Consider the following 23,701-nt stretch of genomic DNA (forward strand, 5'->3'; position numbering starts at 1 on the left):
AGGTGAGAGCATTTTGTTTTGAAACTTTCATGCTTTGATTCCAAAATGAGTAATTTTTTTAGATGACCCTAATCTTCCAGGTCCGTGAACTACGAAAAAACATTTACTTGTACAGACCTACTTTTATGTCATAACTCTTTTTATTTGCATGTCACAAAAAGAAATACTAAAAGAAAGGTATATAGTTTTTACATATACCTCTGACTCCCCAATAAGATTAGGTCCTGATGACTCTCCAGGGCAACAGCATATGTATTTCAAAATATAAGCACAGATTTGTGAAACAAGAAAATACAATGTCACAGTGTGGTCCCCAGATGAAAAATGGACAAAAAAGGAAAATGAAATTTCTGCTCACAAGTTAAAGATCTGCTTTAGGAAAGGGACCAGTGGCAAAAGTGAATATATTGTACCTTACCAAGGTGTGACATGCCATTTTGTATTGTACAAATGTAAAAGAAAGGCACAGTGAGCATCTTCTTAAAAAAAACAAGCGTATGAAAAAAAGTATCTTTAAAGGTCATCAGCCTTTCCTATGGCCTGTGGTCAAAAAAAGCCCAAACCCAACACTGAATGTTGTATGTCACCATAATGCGTAATTTAAAATTGCATTGTACTAAAACACAGGTGAGAAGATATCCCTTAAGACAAAGAGCTCCAACAGCAAATGCCTGACATGCTTATATTTTTTTCCCCTCTTACCTTAAATACTACTAGCAGAATTTTCCTCTCTATTCTTAGCTTACTAAGCATGTAATCAATGTGTGTCATCTGCTATTCTACATACAGTATGGATATTTTAGACAAGCAGTAGTTTAAAATTAAAAGCTGCATGCTTTAAATCTATTTTAAAGAAGTATTTCAATATGCTTGAAATTAATGTTAAGATTAAGCAATACATTGCTTTGCAGACCTGGGGCATAAGATCTGTAGGAATACTTGGGAATTTGCTGAAATGTAGAACTAATTCACAAAGACAGTGGAAAAATGTTCAGAACTGATGTGAACATCTGCAAAAATAAAAGTTTGTGGGAATTCATTCAGACTAGTGGAGGGTATGCTCTTGGTAACTCTTCCAATTGTATTTTCAGAATATACTGCTACATGCAGTACTCCTCTTGGTTTTACAACAGCTAGTCTTCCAACACCCTCTGGATTGGAAGAATCCTGCTCCTTCCAAAAATATGGTGAGTGTTTTCAGAAAATGGGATTCTTTTCCATAGGTAAATAACAAAAAAAGTATATTTACTAATGTACACAGATAAGATCATATGTCTCATGTGGAATTGGTAAATATGGAACAGCAAACAAAATAAATAATCAAAATTAATATGGGCCTGGGAGTTCTGGCTAGACTCCATTTCTCATATTACAGTACTACTTCATTGTCAGAAGGGAGTCCCTAAATGCAGATGGGAGATTAGGGGGAAAAACAGCCAAGGAGAAGAATGAGGTTCTGAGTTGCTCAGATTCATAAATCTATACAAGAGCTTGAGTGTATCTATTTCTGCATGTGGGAATACCATTGCAGTTCTGTAACTCTGACATTGCTTTACCTTAAAACTGAAATCCTGTCAGATTGTGTTTTGAATGAAAAATTTGAAAATTGCCATGGAAAATATTAGTTCATCACAGTAGACTTTCAGTAGATAATATCTGGCGTTCTGCAAATTGGAATACAGTATCAGACTGTGTGTAGCTCAGCTATCTATGAAAAAAAAAATTAAAAAAAAAATCAAACAACTAGGAGCCCCATTTTTTCCCCCCAGATGTTAGAAAGCAAACACATATCCAGGTATCAAGGAGTTAAGATTAAATATTGGTACCAAGAGAAATAATTCAATATGGCTTTTTATTTGTCTAGGTTGGATGAGACAGAGTACAGTATAGATGAGCATATATTACAGATCGGATTTTAAAGGCATGCCTATGGTTTATCTTCCTGATGATAAAAATGAAGGTATTTCTAACAGTCAAACCAGTATTTGTTATTCTCTATCAGATAAACTTTATGACAGGGATTAAGTATTTGCTAGCGCAATGTGTGAAGGGAAAAAAACAAGTGTGCGTGACCTGTGAAACTTATGCCAGTCACCAAGGAGGGCTGCCACGCTCCTGTATGTACATCTGCCTGTTACCGCTTGAGAGCTGAAATGTGCTGAGACAGATGTGTGCGTGATCGGAAACACAGGGGCACTTCAGCTCTAGGTTATGCCCAAGAAAACACCCAAATTTGTGAATTTTTGCCTTATTATCTGAGCATTTAAAAGCTAAAGTTGAAAAACACCTCTCCGAAAGCCCGTGTGAAATTCTCACTTCACATCTACATGCTCCTCATGAATGCGGTATCCCAGCCATTCTGGTACAGAAATGATAGCTATCCAAACCATCTCACTTCCCCAGATGTTTTGTCAGAAGACATCTGAGCTGTTTCGGCAGGAGCTCTGCACTGAACCTGACCTGCACAAGGGCTTCAGTGGGGCTTTTTCTGGGACTTGCTTCGGCTTCTTCCTCCCTGTCCTGAGCACCCCCCCCGCCGGCCACCCGGGATGTGGTTTATTTAGCAAAGCACTAAGGTATATGGTTAATCTAAAGAACCCTTTCAAAAGTACTGAAGCCAAAGAGACCAAATACTTATACCTCAGGGAAGGTAACTGGGATCTATGGTTGGAGTGACTGAAGGATATATGGTAGTATAGTAGGTAGTTTCATTTCCTTTATGCATGGTCATTCCTTCATCCTGTTCTTCTAATCTGTATCCGTAACCAAAAATTTAGGGGCATAACTGGTAGCCAGACAGTTCTGAGGAAAAATCTAAGCTGTAACGCAGTAACCTGTTCATTTTCCCAGCTGTCAATGTAAGCAGAAAACATTCTTTTTGCCTTCCCCTGCTGTCACTGCACTACGGACAGAGAAACCTGTATTACAACATTCAAAACAATTCTCCTTTGAGAATAATTTCTCTTATTTGGGAATTCTGTGGCATCACCCCACTTAGTAAGTTAACACCAGTGACTACAACACAGCCTTGTCCTGATGTCAGTCAAGTTGTACATGGCTATATATACACACTTTCCAAATGTTTCACTTGTAATCTGTTTTTAAAAAGAAACACATTGAAAAATTATTATTTCCTTAACTAAAATACCTGAACTTTGGAAAAAAAGCATAAAATCAGACACTGATGACAAATTCTCTCACTAGCAAGGCTGCAGCATTCTTTTTTAATTTTAATTTTAAGCTCTTGCAGCTTATTCAAGGACTTCTTTAATACCTCGATTTTATTGCAAAGCATTATGTTCTTTAAACAAGACAGAAGACAAAAAAAGACCAGTACAACATGCGAATGAATTGTGACCATAAATACATGCATAAATACAGGTATTTCAATATTTGTATGGCACAGCTATGATACAGAAAATTCTAGTTAAGGATGATACAAAGTGCCTAACTCTGTACTTTATGCGGTTGAAATGATAAAGGTAGAAACTCTACTGTTCTTACCAGATAGGAGTTTGAATCATTTACTCAGTAGAGTTATTCTGAGCCTGCTCTGGGATTTTTTTTTTCCCCTGATTTGCATTTCTCTCTCTATTTTGATGATCAAAATCACTTGTCTCCGGAGACCAGATAAAAAGCAATGCTTAACTTGGCACCACTGGCCAAGTAAAAAAAAAACTAAAAAAAAAAAAAAAAATTAAAAAAAAACAGACTAAGGAAAGATAAAATTCAAATGGAAAAGACAGACCACATTTGACTGTTGTTCAGGCTGAAGTAAAGTTTTACCCTTCATCGACTGTAGTGAGGATTCTGTTCTAGAAACTTGCCTTTCTGTGCCAGCCCCCCCAACTTCTTTGTGTATTCATAAATTCTAAAACCTGTGAGATAAGCAAGCCTTGATGCACATAAAATTCTGAACTTGTGAAATATCAAAGTTAAGCTAAATACACCTAAATATGGCCTAGATATCTTGCAACTTACTGCTTAGCTCATATAAAAAGAAGTTATACATTTCTTCGGAAAATATTTGCTTAATGTTTGTTGTGCTATTGTTTTACAGATGAATCTACATCTGTTAAAATCCACATCCAGGCCTACATATCAACTGTCTAAAATTTGAATGTATTCAGTATTCAAAGACTCTTATCTTCCCCCCTGAAATTTCTAAATAATTTACAATCCAAGGTATTGATTTTGCCCAAAGATCAAGACTGGTAAGATCTGCCAGACAAAATTCTATCCTAATCCCAAAGAAAAGAAAGATGTGGGCTATAAATTCATTATCAGACAGCTGGGCCTTCATTTTAATCACTAAAATGAACTGGAGTCTTTTCACAGCTGGAAGTGGAATCACACCACTAGAATTCTACCTATAGTTGTTCAAACTATTCCATCTTCAAACCCTGTTTCAAAATTAAAATGAAACAAAATACTGGCATACATTATATTGCTGGCTTTCTATAACTTGATTATTTCCTGACTAGTTGCTCAGGACAAAGCTACAGGACTACAGGAAACAAGTATGCAATTCTTCCTGCAAAATGTCAGTAAGATAATAATAACAACAACAAATAAATAAATAAATATGACCATAATAAAACCCCAGACCCTAAATGCCACTTCTTTTGACACACATACACATAATTAAGAGTAGGAGGAGATTTTCCAACTATCACAGCCCATCAGACTTTCAGTACTCCATCAGCTGGAGGCTGGATACAGATCACTATTTACTGGACAACAATGAGGCATTTTTCAGCCATTGTAATTTAGGTCTGCGAACCAGACAATGAATAACTACACAGCTATGAAGGTTTGTTAAAAAAGCTATTAAGTGGATTTTAATAATCCACACACAGTCCTTCCCACATAGATAAAGACAGACAGCATGGTTATCGTCTTAACTCATTAAACTAATCACGCTTAGAATTTTTAATGAGCATTGAACTCTTATCCTGTTATTCACGTTTGAGCTGCTTCCTAGCTTTCTATTTCATACTTTTTCTGTTCTTCACTTTATTTTTTTTTCCTGGCTGCTTCACAAACATATTAAAAAAGACATACTATTTTTTAAGGTGAATTTCCCTCAGTTCCCTTGCACACACACTATCATATGTGGGTTTTCAGTTCTGGTAACATATCTGCATTAAGAAACAAGCTCTGCAATGAATATTCCTTCTCAGTTTTCACCATCTTCAAGACTACACCTATAAAACATGGTGCTTTTATACACGACTACAGCACAGAGATACTGAGGGCATGAATCATAAAAAGAGCTGCTGCAAAACGCAATAAACCTAGATGCAGATTTTTTCTACCTGGTGTTATTTAGATGCCTAACAATAAGATCCATACAAGTGAGCTTATTAGTGAAAAGGTGCTGTAGCCTGTAAGAAACACCAATGAGAAAAGTTGTATCCTAGATACCTTCTTTCTCAGCAATTCTTTACTGGGGAAAAAACATTTTGAACCCTTTTCTCTAGTAACAGCTTAAACCAACCTTATTCTGACAAAATGCAGAAGCAGACGATGTTCCCTCCTGAATGCCCAGTGGGTGCATGAGATACAGATTATTTTAAGTCACTCTTCTGTTATATGGTGGTTGAATGCTTATTTCCTACCTCTTAAGTGAATGCTCAGACCATCACTCTCTTGAAAAAGGAGGAAGCTGATCTGTTTTATATAGTATCATTAAATTTTCATCAGGCCAAAAAAGGGGAAAAGGGATAAAAACCTAAGAAGGGCTCTCTGGCCTCTGGTGATTAAAACACGAGGAGGGGGTATTCAAAAGAAGAAAGGATTAGAGCTGCATCTGAAGCATCTTGTGTGAGTTTTCTACCTACTTCACTGCAAAATCAGAAACATGTAACCTCTCCTCCAGCCACATTTTGCATGGGATGTAACTCTGAACTCTGAAAATGTCACTGACTGGCTTCTGAAAAAGAATTAAGTATATCTACTTTATGATTTCTGACAGTGCTTAGGCATTAATTGGCATCTAGCTGCTCAGCAGTGTAAAGTTCAGATGGTTCTGCGTGCAAGCAGATTGGGGACAGGCTTAGGTGACATTTTGGGCACCAATGGAACAATTTTATAGAAATTTACTTTTTTCCAGGTTCAGGCAGATACTAAGATACTTCATTTGGAATGAGACAAATAAATCCACGTGGACATCTAACCCTGCATAGCATACCCCAAATCACCTACTGTAGTAGTGCTGAATTTGATCTTTGTCCGATCTGGTTGGGCTCTGGAGACATTGCTCCAACTACCTGGCCAAATTTCCAGAACATTTTGGTTCACATTTATAATGTATGCCAGCAAAATTTAGGTACCTGTACATTAGGGATGCTCAGCATTGCTTGAGGAACTTGGTGGTACAGCTCAAGCTATTAAAAGCTATTTGGGAGTCTAAAGACTGACTAGGGTTTTCAAAACCATTTACGTGCCCTGCACTTAGTGGTATCAAGAAAAAAAAACAAAACCCACACAATGCTTGTAAAACTTTTTCAGTGCCAGGTTACCTTTACAAATCTGGCCTGAGAATGTGCTGATGAAAAACATTCACTAACAAGACCTTACTACAAGTCTAAAACCTGTACTGTTGGTAAGAGCGGTACTGACATGATGCACACTGTGTCCACGAGTAAGTCAACACTTGAATCATAAAACATATTTGCAGTGTGTGCAGGGAGGCTCATGTGGGCTTTAATGTAGGCAGTCTGGGTAACAGCAGCACTGGAAATGAACCATTAGGACATCCCTGCAAGGTAGCTGGTGAGTTAGTATCCCGAAGTCCCTTGTACTACGCTGCCATAAAACCTAACCTGTCGTCACTGTTACTGTCCCCTTGTGCTACCCAAAGTAAATTGATAAAGGTGGCTAAAATATAAAGCATCCAGACTGCAGTATCGGTATTACTGAACTGCCACAACTTCAGCTCTACAGTAAATCAGTAGGATATGCTGGTGCAGTTCTTATCCCGTATCTTTCCTTTAAATCAGCAGTTCAGAGATCTCTTATTGCTGTGCAGTGGCCCAAAGAAAGGATTCCTTCTTTACAACTCGCCAGTTCAATTACCAGCTTCATACGGATTTTGGAAGTTAAGGGGCTGATGCCTTGCTGCCATCTTTTGATTCAGGCAGGCAGTCTGACATCGTGGCACCTTTCAGGTCTTTTATGAAAGATTTTCTTCAGACAGAAAGGCTAGAATTTGGTTTTGTTTATTTGTTACAAAGAAAAGCTGATGTAGGGACTGATTATCCAATATTTTATGTTGGAGCGATTTCTAGTACACCAGTGTTTGAATCTGGGTTGTGAAAAATAGAAGCAGCAATTTACATAAGTTCAGCCACTGCCTCCCCCTCCACAAATGTTAACAGTTCCGCTCCTTATTCCCCCACCAGTATTGCAAATAAAACTAGCAAACATAGTTCTTTAATATATCATAGTCAAGCAATTTTTTCTACTCAACCAGGGGAAGATTCTCCCCCCCCCCACCCTGCTGTATTAGCCACTGGATGATCTTTTGAAGGCACACAGGATCATCCACTGTTTGAACAGCAAGGCACTATGTCTCACTGGATTATGCTCCGTGATTAATATTGGTTTAGGTTTTAAAATCTGTGAACAGAGGATTCATTCAGAATCACATGCAAGAGCCATGAAAGAATCCCAGGACTATCAAACATCTGCTGAAAACTGTCTGACAGGGTTTGGTTCGTGTTCAGGCATGAGGTGATATGGAGTGAAAGCAGCAAGAAAAAGTGGATGAATTTGGAGCTACTGAACCAGAGAAGTAGCAAGTGGGGCTGATAATTTGAGCATCTGTGTCTGTATCATCTCTTGCAAGACCATAAATTTCAGGCTTGAGCACTTGAACCTGCCCTTCAGGCATCTTTCTCATCTGAATTCTCTCAAGACTGTTGAAAATATTGATTACCATTGGCCTATCACTAAAAGCACAGCAGAAATAAAGGGGGCTCAGTGGCAAGCAGTGAAAATGATTGAGACATGAAAAGTTTTCCACCTAGAACTATAAAGATTTCATCTGTTTAATTTAGAAATGAGACAAAGGGTGGCATGATAGAGATGTATACAGTAGTTAGGACTATACCAAAGCTAAATCACCTGTTCCTATTCATCTTTTATCTTCCAGACCTAAAGCCAAAAAAATTAAAAATAGGAAAAGGAAATGCTTTGTAGAACGACATGATCAATTACAGTCACTAGACCTAACAAAATGGGGATTAGAAAAGTATTTGACATGCATGTGAACCCAAACAACAACCCTTTTTAACAGTTAGAAAATAAATAAGTAAATTGTGCTTGGATAAAACCTACTCCCAAATTGACTACTGTCGTGTTTTAAGCCCAGCCAGTAACAACGCACCACGAAGCTGCACGCTCAGTCCTCCCCCCCGCCATGGTGGGATGAGGAGAAAATAGAAAGGCTGGCTCGTGGGTCGAGACAAGGACAGGGAGGGATCACTCAGCACTTATGGTCACGGGCAAAAGACAAGCTCAATTTGGGGAATAAACAAAATCAATTTAATTTACTACCAATCGAATCAAAACAAGAATAACGGGAAGTAAACCCCAACCTTAGAACACCTTCCCCCCACCCCCGCCTCCTTCCTGCCTCCACCCCACTCCCGGTTCTCTCTCCCTCCTCCCCCCAGCGGCGCAGGGGGACGGGGAATGGCGGTTGGGGTCGGTACCTCACACGTTGTCTCTGCCGCTCCTTCCTCCTCAGGGGGAGGAGGACTCCTCACTTGTCCCCTGCTCCACTGTGGGGTCCCTCCCACAGGAGACAGTCCTCCATGAACTTCTCCAACATGAGTCCTTCCCACAGGCTGCAGTCCTTCACAAATTGCTCCAGCGTGGGTCCCTTCCCCAGGCTGCAGTCCTTCAGGCACAGACTGCTCCAGCGTGGGTCCCCCGCGGGGTCACAAGTCCTGCCAGAAAACCTGCTCCAGCGTGGGCTCCCCTCCGTGGGGCCACAGATCCTGCCAGGAGCCTGCTCCAGCTGCAGGAGGACAGCCTGCTGCCTCACCACGGCCTGCAGGGGCATCCCCGCCTTCCTCACTGACCTCAGTACCCGCAGAGGCGTTTCTCTCACATCCCCATCCCCCACTCACCACAGGTTTCCCCTCTTAAATCTGTTCTCCCACAGGTGCTACCACTGTCACTGACGGGCTCGGCCTGGGCCAGCAGCAGGTCTGACTCAGAGCCAGGGAAGCTTCTGGCAGCTTCTCACAGGAGCCGGCCCTGCGGACCCTCCCCCGCTACCAAAAAAAAAGGCCACACAACCCCAAAACAGCTATGACATGATAATCTGCTTAAATGTGCGTTTAACTTTCTCCTAGCCTCTACTTCTGGCCATTTACAGAGACTGGAGGATAGATAGGCTTCTAAGATGATGTTCCTACAATATGGGAGTGCTAGCTATGTAATTATCTTATGTTTCAGATAAGTTAGAATACTCCTTTAGATCACAACAAATGTTAAAATTGATGCTTGCTGTGCTAACAGCAATAAACACAGATTGAAGATGAAAGATATGATTGAGGAGCTACTCTCCAGCTGTAGATTTCCTGACCTGGGCATTATTGGATTGGCTGTTGGGTTTCATATTATCCTTTACCAGTTAGAATCTCTATCCCCCAAACATCATGCCAAGCTCATTGGAATGACTAGCAGTCAACAAACTATTTCCAGTGAAAATCGTCAGCTGTGAACAATTGTGTACCAAGATGCAAATGGTTAGTTGAGATTACACCTCTGAGAGTATCTGCAAAAGCATTCTCCGTTACCGACTGGTGCGGATTGGTGTGTCACACAGTCCTTGCTGGAGGGCCCCTTGCCTGCTGCATGCTGTTTCCCCGCTCCCTCAAGACTGCTCCATAGGAATACTCATACCTTGAGCGTCATGTATTTATGCATTAATATGCTTTAAGCTTCTTACAAAAATAAAAGGATGGTCCTGAGTTTTGTTAACAGAAACAATAGCAGTCTCTTTAGCAGTGCCGATCTGAATCAAGCCCAAGGCAGTATTAAAGGTGCCACATTTCTCTCCAGTAGCTCCTGAAATGAAATCCGAACAGTCTGTAAAGCTTTTCCTCTTCCTCTGCTGTCTTTCTTTACTTTCACACCTGCCTGAAATCAGCACCCACTCGATTTCCAGTCTTTGCCTTTGTAACCCTCAAATGATTTCACTTTTACTGCTGACTTCTGCACAAAAGGTCCCCAGACATAACTGGCAAGTAAGGATGTCTGGACAGTGGAATTTTGCTTTACTGGGATATTTCAGATAGTTTTGGCCTTTCACTTCATCCTGCTTCACTCCAGAAAAAAATTATTTGCACACTCCAGAAAACAATATTGGCACTACTGAGTTTTTGGCAAAGAGGACAGCTTGTCTCATTTCCATTGGTCTTCTTCCTACTTAGTTATGACCTGTTTAGCTTGCAGGCTGACTATCTTGTCTGGGAAGCATGGCAACCTGCCTTGTCATCAACTGCATGGCAGAGAAATCAGGGAACAGACAAACCCGCCAGGTTCCCAGCTCCCGAGAAGACTGCCTGGCCTACGGGTTCCCAGACAGCCAGTGCTTGGCTTGTCAGGTTGACATAAAGAATGCTCCTCTACTAATTTGGGAACCACCTGTTTAATTTGCCAGTCACTAGCTAACCTGGGGGATGACTCACCAGGCAGCCATCTGGTTTTTCATAAAAAGTTTTGACAGAATTACATGTTTGCATCTTTCAGTTCTACAGAAACTTAGCAAAAATGGCTCTTGTGGAAAAGTTTCAACCAGCTCTGTCAGGACCCTTGTTGATCAAAGGCTGGAGGGACGTCAGGCTCATGTTCCCATAAGATCTTTAATGGTTCCTGAGTTAGGAAAAACCTACGGTGTGGGGGACAGACATTGGGCTGGATTGCCCATCTATACTGTTCCTTACTACAAATATGGAGAAACGTTAAGTATCTATGATTCATTAAATCCAAGGTCGACAGACAGCTACACCTACTAATTGGCTGACATGCCATGCCATTTAAAGATTCTCTAGTATGTGCTGTTCCTCATTCTGCAGATATTTTTAGATCTCTCTTTTATGTAGATTTTTCTCTTCCTAAGGTATTATTTTTATCTGCAGTTTCTTTGCTGTAGACTTTAAGCCTTATGGGATTCTCTAAACAGAGAATAATTTGTCCTTAACAGAATATTTGTGATCAGTGATTTTTTTCTCTTAGCTCTTGTTAAGCCAGATTCTCACGAACACTTTTCTTATCACTCCAGGCCTTCCTAGGATTACATCTAATTTGCCACATGGAGTTATTTCTGCACACAGAATTAAAGCCCTTAATCATATTTGGTTTAGTGACTCCCATTTGCTTAGCAATCTTGAGACTATTTTGCCTTCTGTTTTGTCCTCCTCTAGGGCTGATGATGACTTGATTGATTCACACAATCCATCAGTGACTGATTTCTTAGACCAGTTACCTTAGTACAGAATATCACTCATGTCTGCTTTTCTTATTTTCGTTTACTGCGGAGTTATACACAAAAATGGGGGAGAAGAACACTAGATATGCACACACTGCCCATGCAAAATATCCACAAAAACCCATTTAAATTTTGGCTCATTCTCATTACCTGCAGTATCTTTATGAGAAGATGGCTAGGACATGATCACTTGTCACAAATGAAGAGCTGCTTTGTGCCAGTGAAACCTTGCACTTGTTTCTTCTGTGAAAAATTATAAATAGAACTGAGCTTATAAGAAAAAAAATAGCTTAGTGGCTGGAAAGCAACTTTAAAGAAAAATGATGTTCATAGCCATGCAGGCAGTAGCTTGAAAAGCAGCTTTTATAAAACATATTTAATGTTTACAGTCACTCAGTGGCTGAGAACAGTAATACTTTTAAAATATGTTTAATGTTTAAAACCACTTGGTGGCCAAAAGAACAGCTCTTGCTGAAAAGATATTTAATGTTCAGAGTCATTTTGTGGTAAGAAAAAAGCAGCTTCTTGTTAATTTTTAACATTTACAGCTGATCAGTGGCTACTAAAACAACTATCAATACAACATGTTTTATGTTTAGAGATGTTACGTGCCTTTATAAAAACAATTCCTACATGTCTCAATACTACGCTAAAACATGCCAATACCTTTCCCTCAGTAATAGTACCATTGACAAAAAAATAACACATAATCCTAACAAGTATAATGCAATATATCGTGAACCTAAAGATGATTATGCAAACCACAAGACTGTACCAATAATTACAAAGCTTCTCCTTATATGCTAAAAGAACTAATACTCAGCACCATTAAAACGACCAACATACACATTCAGAGCAAAACCAGATAGCTTAATTTTAATAATGAAAGTATTGGTTGGTTAACCTAACAGAGGGGGCTGCATCAAAAGAGTTGGGTGTGATGAAATATAAAATGTTATTTGATTTACACTACTGAGCTGGAGTAACGTCAGCGTGTGGATAGGAACATAATGGCTTTATCTGCTGTGACGTGAGTTTTTAACTTTGCCCACTTCCAGTTAAACACAGTAAAGTAGGCCTGGATATATATGAAGCAAGACTCAAATGCTTTGCATGAATTTGGCACTAATACTGACATTTGGGGACTGTGAAACCAGCTGGCAGAAAACATTTATCCAGCGTCTCACCTTTTTAACAGCAAAAGCTTCTCAGACATTTTGCTGTGTGCATGTTTGTAGGGTCCTGTCTGTCACAGCTTTCATTTTACATAGATTCTCCCAGCTAACGGTATTTGCCAAATCTCCTTGTTTTGCTGACAATTTCCAACAGACAGGGTGTATGAAGAGAAATTCACAGTGAGTATGACAACAGCCACAATCCTTTAACCAAGCAAGCCTTGATTCTCTGCATTGTTTTCTTCCTCCCTTTTGATCTAAAAGGGTTTTGTCTGTAAGGCTTTTCACAGTAGTTGAAGCTGCCCAGGTTGCCTAGTGATCTATCATAATGTCAAGGAACACTTTTGTTTCAAAAGCTTTTACTGCCTACTTGTAATTTCCTCTCAACAACTCAGTGTTGGTTTTTTTATTTTTGTTTCGGTTTGTATGTTTGTGCAATGCCCCTTATACACGGGAAAAAACTCTTTGACAAAAGGCTAAGCGGCCATAACCTGCCTTTCCTTCTGCTCGTTCCTTAAAACTCACCTTTTCTACAGTGGCTATAAAACAGTCTGATGTTCAGTGCAGTAGCTGTTTCTTTTCACAATTAAAAATATGAATCAAAAAGACAAGATCTGTAATTAAGAAAGCAGTTCTAAATGAGAAACCACTGAAACATCAGCTGTGATGGATAAACTGCCATCTGACATAGCCCCAGGACAGAGAACTGAAAGACAGTGATGGGACATGAATTTTTCTGAACTGGTACAACCTAGGGCACCAGATCTGACCCAGTCAATGGACAAATTTGTATGCTCTGTAATAAACTATGAAATTAGAGGACGTGTGGATATGACCCTGTAAGGGGGGAGTCAGTGCAGTTTTGTGAAAGGAAGCCACTCTGTTAAAAACTACTGGGTCAATCAGTGAATATATAGCTCTAGATTACTTTCATAGGTAAACAGTATCTAAATTTCCAAAAAGCTTTCAGTAAGGTTCCTAAGCAAAGGCTCTTGGGGAAAAACTAAAAAAACCCAAAAACCTAAAAAAAACTAAAAAAAAAAAAAAAAAAAAAAAAAAAAAAAAAAAAGAGAGAACATCCTTTTTTAAGATAATATCCAAATAAAAATAGAAATAAAATGGTAGGAATAAATTGCCAGTCTTTATATGAGAGGGGGGTTTACCACTGGCATCTCACTTGGATCTGAACTCGTAGGTTGCTAGTAAAAGAGAATATATAAGCAGGTGACAGCTTGACGAAATGAAAGCTTGACTGCAAAGTGTTACAGGGAAATCTTGACGTAACAAGTTACTGGGGATAGGGGATTTCACACTGAGAAATACAAAGTAAGAGGCATGGGAAAAAAATACCTTATCATTACTTTCACAGAAGTGGGTTGTAGCTCGGTTACCTATGAACTCTTGATCTTGGGATCACTGTGGAAAATCCTGCAAAGTTTTCATGTCAATGATCAACAGTGGCCAAAAAAGGGAAAATGATTGATGGGAATATTAGACAAGGAAAAGAGAACAAATAAGAGAATGACCAAGAGCATTTGAGATATTTGTATCTTGAGTGTGACATCCAATTCCCATCATTGCCTCTAAGGACTCAATAACACCAGAAAAACCCCTGGAGACCAGGGTGGAGCTGGAGGGGCTGCAGACAGGGACTGACGGATTATACTGCCAGTTATCTCTCCATGAGTGTGTGTAACACCATTCAATAATCTCTCTGGCCTCTACAGATTCCCAAAGTAATATCTTCTGCAACAGCCTGGGTACGCTCCTGGAAATCCTTAAAAATATATCTCCAGAATCTAGGAATCTGTATCAAGGGAAGGATCGTTCAGTATTTGCTCCGATGCCTTACAGTCCTTCCTTCCCCAGCCTCCGCTCAGTGTAAGCTTCAGGCTAAACTCAGGCACACGGTACTAAGCCATGCCCAAACCGGAGTGCAGGCTCCTACCCACCAGTTCATCGGGTTAGCGTTCTACACATTGTAATTCTTTCACAGGAAACTAAATAGATGGATATAATAAACATATGTTCCATTTGTGAATGTATATCTACAAGTCTTTGTCAATGGTTAAATATAAGCCAATGCTTAAATATAAGCCAATTAAGTATTCACTTCAGAAGGAAAACTGCCAGAAAATTTATAGAGACTATTTTTAGGCTCTTAGTACCATAGGAAGCAAATCCATAACACTCTTCAAGTAGCTGCCTTGCACCACAGAGAATACCCAGCAAAAATAACCCAGTAAAAATAACCTGATACCAACTTTCTAGTATCACCGACTATTTTAGTGTTACAACGTAGTGTTACAATTGAGGCAGTTTCAAATAGAATATTCAAGCCTAATCAGTAATACAGCTATTTAATGTGTACATATTCCATTACTCATTAATTAATAACCAAAAAGGCAGAATAATTGCCACGGCGATCTGGAGTTTGTAGAGCCCCCCTAAGCAATAAAGAGTTAATCTAGTGGAAAGGTATGAAATGAAATTGCCTAGGAAAGAATATATGGAAACTATATGTTATGGAATTGATGGGTTTAGTACAGCCCTAGCTGGTCTGTGTATAAGCATAGAGGAATAATGGAAAGACCGCAGAAAACAATTAGGACACTGTGATAGCAGAAGTTATAAATTTGTCATGTGTAATACATATGATCAATTAAAATCAGCATAGTCAGTGAAGGAAATGCATGAGAAATGCAGATGCATTTCTGTGCACATTTTTATGTATAAATATATCAAAATATATAAGATCTTTCCCTGAATGTGTGTCTAATGCTGGTATGCCCCGACTCTCAGTCATCTGGACTGATAGCTTTAATAAGGGGATAACCTTGGTTTAAACTCACCATGTATTTGCGTGCTTATATGAGCTATATTGCAACAGAAGCTGGCACAGCTGCCAGAAGCAACAACAGTTGATTAAACTATACTTAAGGACAACATATTTTGCTAATACTACCTTAAAAATGGGGAAATTACAGCCCCCTTTTCGGTCCTCATACATACACTTCCGTTTCTGGTTTCTTCCATATTTTAGAACTCTTATTAAATCAAGACAATATTTTCAAATAAAGATATTGATAAGACCAATCCAAGATCAGAAAAAATACATTAGGATTCCAGCCCTTAAGCTTTTATAAGTCTCTTATTAGGCATAGGATAACAGCATAGCAATCTCTGTTCTAGTTCTGCGTTGTAATCTGACTCCATCTGCTGAGTTTCTCTGCAGGGAATTTCACATCATTGTCCTTCCCAAAATAAATTCTTCACCATAAAGTATTCTGCACCCCATTTATTATGTGAGCAATACACTGTCAACTTTGGAGGTACCAATATCCTTCTGCAACAATACAGAAACTATGCACACTTAGAAAGTATCAGAAATAATGGGTACAGTAGCCTGCGTGTTACACCAGCTGGTAACCAAAGGGCTTTTCAAGAGAAGATCTTTTTTGTTTATATCTGTGATTGACTGTCCTTTCCACCACACATGAGCAGATTACAGTGCAGGTATGGAAGGAGTGAGGCTAGCTGGCATAAAACAGGTAGGCGTCCTGTGTGGGCTTGAATTATAGTTTTAAAACACAGTAAACGCACTGCTAACATTTTCTTTCTTAGTAAAAAGCATATGAAGGAATTTGGCTCCTGGTAAGGAATGCACCACTAAGTAAAAATGGAAATTCTAAAATTATCTCTTCTTCAGAAAAAGCTAAAAGATATGCATTACCATAATCTTTTTTAAGGAGTGGTATTGATTAGAGGGAAAAACAAACAAACCCCAGTGTACAGAAACTGTAGAAGAAACTTCAATATAGCCTCAAACCAAATTTGAAGGGAAAAAATAAATTTCCACCTAAACCATGCATGGAAAATAACACAACAAAGTTCTTAGAAAATCTATGAGGAAAAACTTGGATAAGACAGATGTGTCTAAATCATATCTACGTGCAGAAAACCAGATATCGAAGATCCTATGAATTTCCATCTTTTTGTACCTTTTTGAGTAAAAAATCACCAAGGCCCAGGGTAAAGTTGACGCACAATTTTATTATAACTCTGTGACTGGAACTCTGAATCCAGGGATGAATGCTATGGCATCTTTTCAGCCACCAAAGCGTCAGCAACAGCAATTAGTACGAGGGCCAGAGATGTTACAAAAATGAGAACAGTGCAGCCATGAAAATTTCTAAAATGTGTGTAATGGGTCTAAAGGACACTTTTCTTCCCAAGACTTCCCAGCCTCATGCAATCCTCTCTTACGGCTGCGGACTGTGGGGCCTCAAGGGTGTTTTATACAACTCACTTTAATTCACTGTCCAAATGGAATATGTACTGCGTGTTTACATTGGGAGTTAAGTCTTGAGGATTTTATTAGCTACTTCTTTGCCCCTCTGTTCCCCTTTCAACATGAACTCTGGCATCCATATTTTGCTCCTTATTACCAATAACCTTAGGCTAAACTACCAAACTGAGTAAACCTTTGCATGAGAGTGCCGTGCAACAACAGAAGACAGCAAGTCACTAGTCACAAAAGCTTGTCAGGCTCATAGAAATGACTGGTAAGGGGGGAAAAAAAGGCATGTTGCAGTGCATTTCCCACAATGGAAACAGTGTGCACGAGTGCAGTTCATAATAAATATTGCTGCAAAAATATATTAAGTGAAGTTTAGGACATTTGGGAATTGAAAACTGGCAACTAGAAAATGGAAACGTAAAAAAATAGATGAGAGGAAGAGTTTATCAGGGTTTTTGCCTAAGCCAAGACAACCATATGCTGCACCAGCTAAAAAATCAAAGTGATTTTCAATGTCAGCCTCAGGCAGTGGTAGGTCTAGGCATCTCTGTAGGTGCAACTAAATGGTACTGATGATAGGGAGCAGTAGTTTTAGATCCTCTGAGAAATCTGTGCTCACATAAGGTAGCAAAAGCATAGATAAGAGAGAGCAAGAGTGTGGAGAGACCTACATCGGAGAAGGCACAATCTCCTGGCACATCACAGGCGACAGAAGGCATTTCTGGATATTTTTGCTGCAAGACAACCCATCAGCAAAAATTATCTGCTTTAGTAACCACTAATTGCAGTTTAGGCCTCCATTTAGGGCACTGTTTCCTTGCCTTGACTTTTCTGATCAATTTTCATCCATCTTTTATTTTTCTTATAGAGGAAAATAAAAACTGTTATGAATAAATCTTCCAGAGGTAGTGAATGTGACTGAATAAAGTGAAGATCAAAAGGATGCATTTTTACCATGGCATCTAATGCTGTTTTTCCAAATGAGAATAAATTGAAAAGCATTTCTTTTAAAACACTGTATGCATGACACAGCATATTCAGTTGCATCTCATTTAGTCATGCAACTCCCAGTCAATGTAAAAGCCACAACGCATGGCACACCTTGAAGAGAGTTTCCCATAAAATAAAACCACTGTTAGCATTTTGTCTGCTACTGCACACACATATTTAAGAAAATAAGAAAGGAAGACGAAGGTAGAGCAACAGAGTCAGAGAATGAATGCACTGCATTCCACTGTGTAAATAGCATTATTCACTATTATTTTGCTCATTTCTCTCTTATCAAGTCTTTAAAAAAATGTAACAACTAACCATATATTCACTGGAAAGAAAATTTCATTCTGAACTTGCCAGAGAAATAGACTTCAAAATATAAAAAAAAGTTTCCCATCTATAAATAAGATAACTGTAAGTAATATTACTGGGCATCTCTATAGGGGCAACAGCAATAGTACACCTATACAGTGAATGCACTGTAGAGTGGATGCACCTCTTGGGGTGACTGTCATGAACTCGTCCCTACATTTGCATGAGATTAACGTGATCATCTCTACATGCCTATTCATATCATATTTTATCCCATTCTACCACTCTATCACAAAATTTAAACTACTTCCTCATTAATTCCATATAGCAACTTGTGTAGATAGCTAGTTGCCTCCCGGATAGTCTTTCAAAACATCACCATCTGAGCTGCATAGCTGAAGGGGCAACAGGATCCCTCTGCACATTTCACAGTCAGAAAACTTCCAAAACTGTTAGCAACTACAGGGAGTATTAAATGACTAGTACTGGCTTGTGAAGCACTGGGAAAAGACAGCTTAGGAGAGAAAATGGCAATAAGCTGAAACTAGCACTGGGAAGTTAAAGGCCTCCCAGCCCAGAATGAATTAATTTCTGGTGCCCGCAGGGAAGCCCGAAGTGCCATCTGGCAGCAGGACACAAGCAGTGTGCTTGTGTTGCAAACACGCTGCTCAGGACCACTGCAGAATCAGCCATCAGGCAGAGACCCAAAGGGCCCATTTAGTCTATTCCCCTGCTCCAAAGCAGGATCAATGCTCTTTACATCTTCCCCTGCAAACGCCTATCATTTTGTGAAAGTCCTTCGAACAAAAACCTATTCCGGTGCTTTGGTATCCTTATTACAGTCCACCTTTCTTTGGAGAGAAAATGAGTCTCTCCCCTGTACACTAGCTTTTTGAAAATTTACCATGTTTCCAGGCAGTCTCATCTTTTTTTTTTGACTTAAAAATCCAATGCATTCGGTATTTTCTTGGACATTAGGTTTTTGAGACCTTAATCTAGTCTTGCTGAGCCTCTCTGACTCCCATTCTGGCATTGTGGAGAGCCAGGTGAGGGCAATCACTGCTTTCAGCACCCACAGTGTGGCAGGACTTGGATAAAGAATCATCCCCTAATTCATAATTAGGAGATCATGCAAGTGCTGTAGGAGTTTAACAGCCACAAAGACAAGAACAGTAAGTGGCAAGATGCTGTTGTACCATCTAATTCTGTACAGCAAAAAGTCAACATAAACTAGGAAAAAAGGGGAACACACTTCATCATGTGAAATAACAGGTTTGGGGATGCACAGAACCCCTGGACCTTAGCAGACCTGCCTTGAATATATTTTTTTTCTCTTTCTCCTGTCTTCAGAGACTTACAGCCCCAGGCACTCATTTTGCAGGAGAGTGAGTTTCTAAATAAGCAAATAAAGCTAAAACAAAACTGTAATCCGTATATTTCTAAGCACAGAGACATTTCTAATAATAAGGTTTAGAAGTTATATTTTCATTTCAGCCTTCTCTTTCTTTCCTCAGCAGGAAATGCACATTGAGACAATTAAGTAATACGCAATTAGTTATCAAGTGTTTAAAGCATCTTACTCACCCACTGGAGACATTTCTGGGACACTGGCAACATAAGGCCCATCCAGGAACTTTGGCTCGTTATCGTTAATGTCCTGCACTTTGATGATGAACTCTGATTCAGGCTCTAGTGGTTTCTTTGTGTCAACATCCACAGCCTGAGCCCGGAGTGTGTAGAAAGGTTTTTCTTCTCGATCCAGGCTCCTTATGGCATGAATGTCTCCTGTGGTCTCATCAATGGTAAAAACCGTACCAGCACCGTCTCCTGAAAGGGTGTATTTAACAGTGCCCACTCCCTTGTCCAAGTCAGAATGAAGCTTGAGAACAAAAAGAAAAAAAAAAAAAAAAAAAAGGAAGGAAAAGAACATTAATGGCTTCTTCTATGCTGGAAGGCAATTATTATTTTTACTTTTTTTTCTCTCTTATGTAATAAAAGCATTAGAGGAACCAACTTCATAAGTCCTTAACTGCCTCTAAGTGCATGGAAAAAATGTAGGTAGTATGTTATCTAATATTTTCACTCCCGTCTAGTACCCAGCACAGAGAGCATTTCAAAATTCTACCTGCGTTCTCCCATGAATACTGTTCACTACTAAAACTGCACTGAAGCACGGCTTCGGATTTGTTATAAACTGAAATTTAAGACCAAGGATGGAAAACCACCAACAACCATGTCAAACAAACATGAGATGACATGAGAGAGTGTCAAAAGCTTTCAGAGGCATTTGGCTTTCAGAGAAGTGGAAGAGAAGTATCTAATTTTCATTTCACACACAAGAGCTTGACGGAATCCTAAGTTCAAACTCAAAGTCAAACCTGGTTTAAAAAAGACAATATACACCTCTTAATTACAGTAAGTGCTAAACGGACTAAACATACTACCTTTTACCCAAATATTTGATTGTTTGTTTCTGTCCTTTCCGAGATAGTCACATTGCTGACAGTGTGAAGTTGGGAGTTCTCTTGCTCTTTGGAAGAATACAGAACTCAATCATTTCTGCCTTAACTCAATTATTTCTGCCTTAAATACCAATATACACATTTTCCAGGCTATTAGTACATTAAATCTCTATTTCTAATTTGAAAAAAAACCCTTGAATACAAGTTTTTGGACGTTTTTGGCCATTTGATCAATGTCTATACTACTATAATGTGGCCTTAAACACTATTATTTCAAATGCAGAAATTTTTGAAATTGAAGTACAGGATGATGAACTTCTTTCTCAGATGTCTTTATCTGTTTCATGCTCATCCTTTAAATACATCTAGGTTTTGAATAGGTACTCAAGGTTACATCATTGATGCTGAAATATCTTGTAAAATATTCGCCCACTTGTCCCATCTAATGAGGACTAAAGAGATCTACTATAATGGACACAGGTTGGAATGGAGTTTTCAAGAGTGAATTCCCTTAAGCAGTATAGTAAAGCGATTATGGATATAGGCTTTATTTACATGATGTACTGCCCAAGGTGAAACACAATAGAGGAAACATGGGACATGAAAGGAGATTATGTAGAAAATGAATTACTGAGAAACTAAATGGTTTTGGTAATGGGGCAAGAAGCTAAGCTACAGAGAAAGAGGTAAAGGCAATTATTAACATTTATAGCTATTGCCTTGAAATTGAAAATAGGTCCTTGTGACTGTGGAAGAGGTCATGGTTTGTGGGACAGAGCGAACATGAACATAGTCTCTTCTTTGTCTACTTCTTCATCTCATCATTCCTGCTCAGTGAATATACTAGATTCTGATCTTTCATCTAGCTGCCCCCTGCGTGCGATTTTAAATTATCTCTGCAGTCCAAAGTAAAGCATTTTGCTTCTGAGGTGTTAAATATTTCCTTGCTTGCAAAATGAAGCGATAATGCAGCCTGAGATAATTAATGTCTATTTCTTCCTCATCATTTTAATTTAAGTGGCTCACAAGCTTCCTGCTGTTCCATTATACCTTGCTCAGTTAAAACTTAGTATTTTCCTTCCATTATCACATAGAGGCTTACAGACACACATGGAGTGAAAAAAAACCCCACAAAATGATGATGAGAAAGTTCAAAGAAAAAATGTTAGAACCTTATAGAGGGAACCACACCATTTTCTTGCTTGTGTCGCTGTATTAAATAAAATTTGTCTGGGCTTTATTGTGAAGTCGACCTTGTTCCATACTCCTGGAAGTAAGAATATCACAGAGCAAAAGAATGTGGTTTCGAAGCAGGGATTTGTAAACAGGGAAGCGTGCCAAGAATGTTGTCTCTACTTCCATCTCCTGTCATCAGATTTGGCACTAAAGCTGAGATGGTTTAGTGTCTTTCTGATGGCCAGCTGAAGGGTTTATGTTCAACTAGTAACAAATCAGGCTGCACTGCATGCGTTACCCCAGGACTTGGATTATAGTAGAGAGAAATAATTACAGTTGCTTCCTCTAGTTGGGGAAAAAGGTAAAAAGTATAGCATGAAAAAAAGCAAAACAAGGGCTCCTAAGAGAAAGGAAGAGTAAAAAACAAAGACAAGAACAAGCATAGCTTTTTTCAAATCTATTGGAGCAAAAAAGCTTTATAAGTGGCAGCATTAGCAATTCTACAGTTATAGATGTGTTTACTGTGCTTCACAAATATCAATCAGCTAGTATAACCTAGTAATCATTCTGTTGATTTAAGCAGAGCTGTATTGCTTTGCATTAGCTGGGATCTGTCACATTGTATTTATTCATCAAATCATGCTAATCTGCCGACTTCTGTATAGGCTTCTTAGATGCCATTGCTGGACAATGGGCAAATGCATGCTTATTTGTAACCCACATTGAGCTGTGCAATTTCTGGGGCAATTCAACATTACAAAGTGTCTAATTACTGTAGGGGAATAGCTGACTGATTTAATTTTAAATGAACTAAATTCTCCAACAATAAAAGGCGTGCAATACTGAGATTCAAATGCAAGGACAGAGAGAGAGAGAGGAACTAGTATTGGTTGGACTTGCACAACACTAGAAAATAATCCTGACTTTCAATGCCTGAAATTTTCCAGAAAGCAGTTTAGGCTAAAAAATAAGTGCTTGCTAGTGTGTCTCTGATTTATATGTTACAAGCTGTATTGCACTGGAAGAAAAGACATTTATTTTTTGTGCTGAAAAACATACAGAAGATTTGTGAGAGACTAGTTCTTCTGACGCTGTGTCCTGCAAGTAGTTTTGGGTTTGTATTCCATTTCTTCTTCTTCTTGCTTTTACGTATTTTCTAATTCTTGCTCTTCTGCTATTTGAGCAAAACTACAGGGCAAGGGAAAAAGTGCTCGAATCTTACCTACCCTCCCCCGCAATGTGTTTACATTTCAGAATTACTTGAATTTATTGCAACAGGGTGGTACAAATGATTGTATTCATATGGATTTTTCTTCCTGTTACGTTTTCTCTGTAAACCCTGAATATTAAAAAAGCCACAAAGGTTTGCAAATTCGAGGGATTAATTTCTGCTTTTGCTCAAATCTGTGCTGTTAGTTTCACCACCTAAGTAACAGAGAGTTTGGTGTCAGATCTTTGGGCAAATCTGCCACAAGTGTAAAATTAATGATTTTTTGCAGCAAACTCTGTTAGTGGAAAATCATGAATATTCTTCTGTGATGGCAGATAAAGACATATCATCCCATAATTCTTAGTAATATGTGCAAACAATAACACATATGGCAAAGGAAATGACTGATAAAAAAATCCAGTATGAATAAAAAGATGGACATTATTGTGAAATACATTGCATAAATCTATGCAGAAACTATGACAGTGTTCTTGAATCATATCCAATACCAGATGCCAGACTGAGTCAGTCTACAACTCCATGTGATCTAGCAATCTGCTTCAG

At 38.9% G+C, this 23,701-nt stretch overlaps 1 protein-coding gene across 2 annotated transcripts in view; it reads right to left on the reverse strand.

The window, feature by feature from the left end:
* The window catches only part of CDH12 (cadherin 12), a 370,514-nt gene that overhangs the window by 102,482 nt on the left and 244,331 nt on the right, over positions 1-23,701 (reverse strand). For both annotated transcript variants that reach the window (XM_049824048.1, XM_049824047.1), the window contains exon 4: positions 19,874-20,168. In XM_049824048.1, the coding sequence (XP_049680005.1) occupies positions 19,874-20,168 (295 nt within the window). The remainder of the gene's footprint in view (positions 1-19,873; positions 20,169-23,701) is intronic.

This window comes from Accipiter gentilis, chromosome 20 (assembly GCF_929443795.1).
Source record: "Accipiter gentilis chromosome 20, bAccGen1.1, whole genome shotgun sequence".
NCBI lineage: Eukaryota > Metazoa > Chordata > Aves > Accipitriformes > Accipitridae > Astur > Astur gentilis.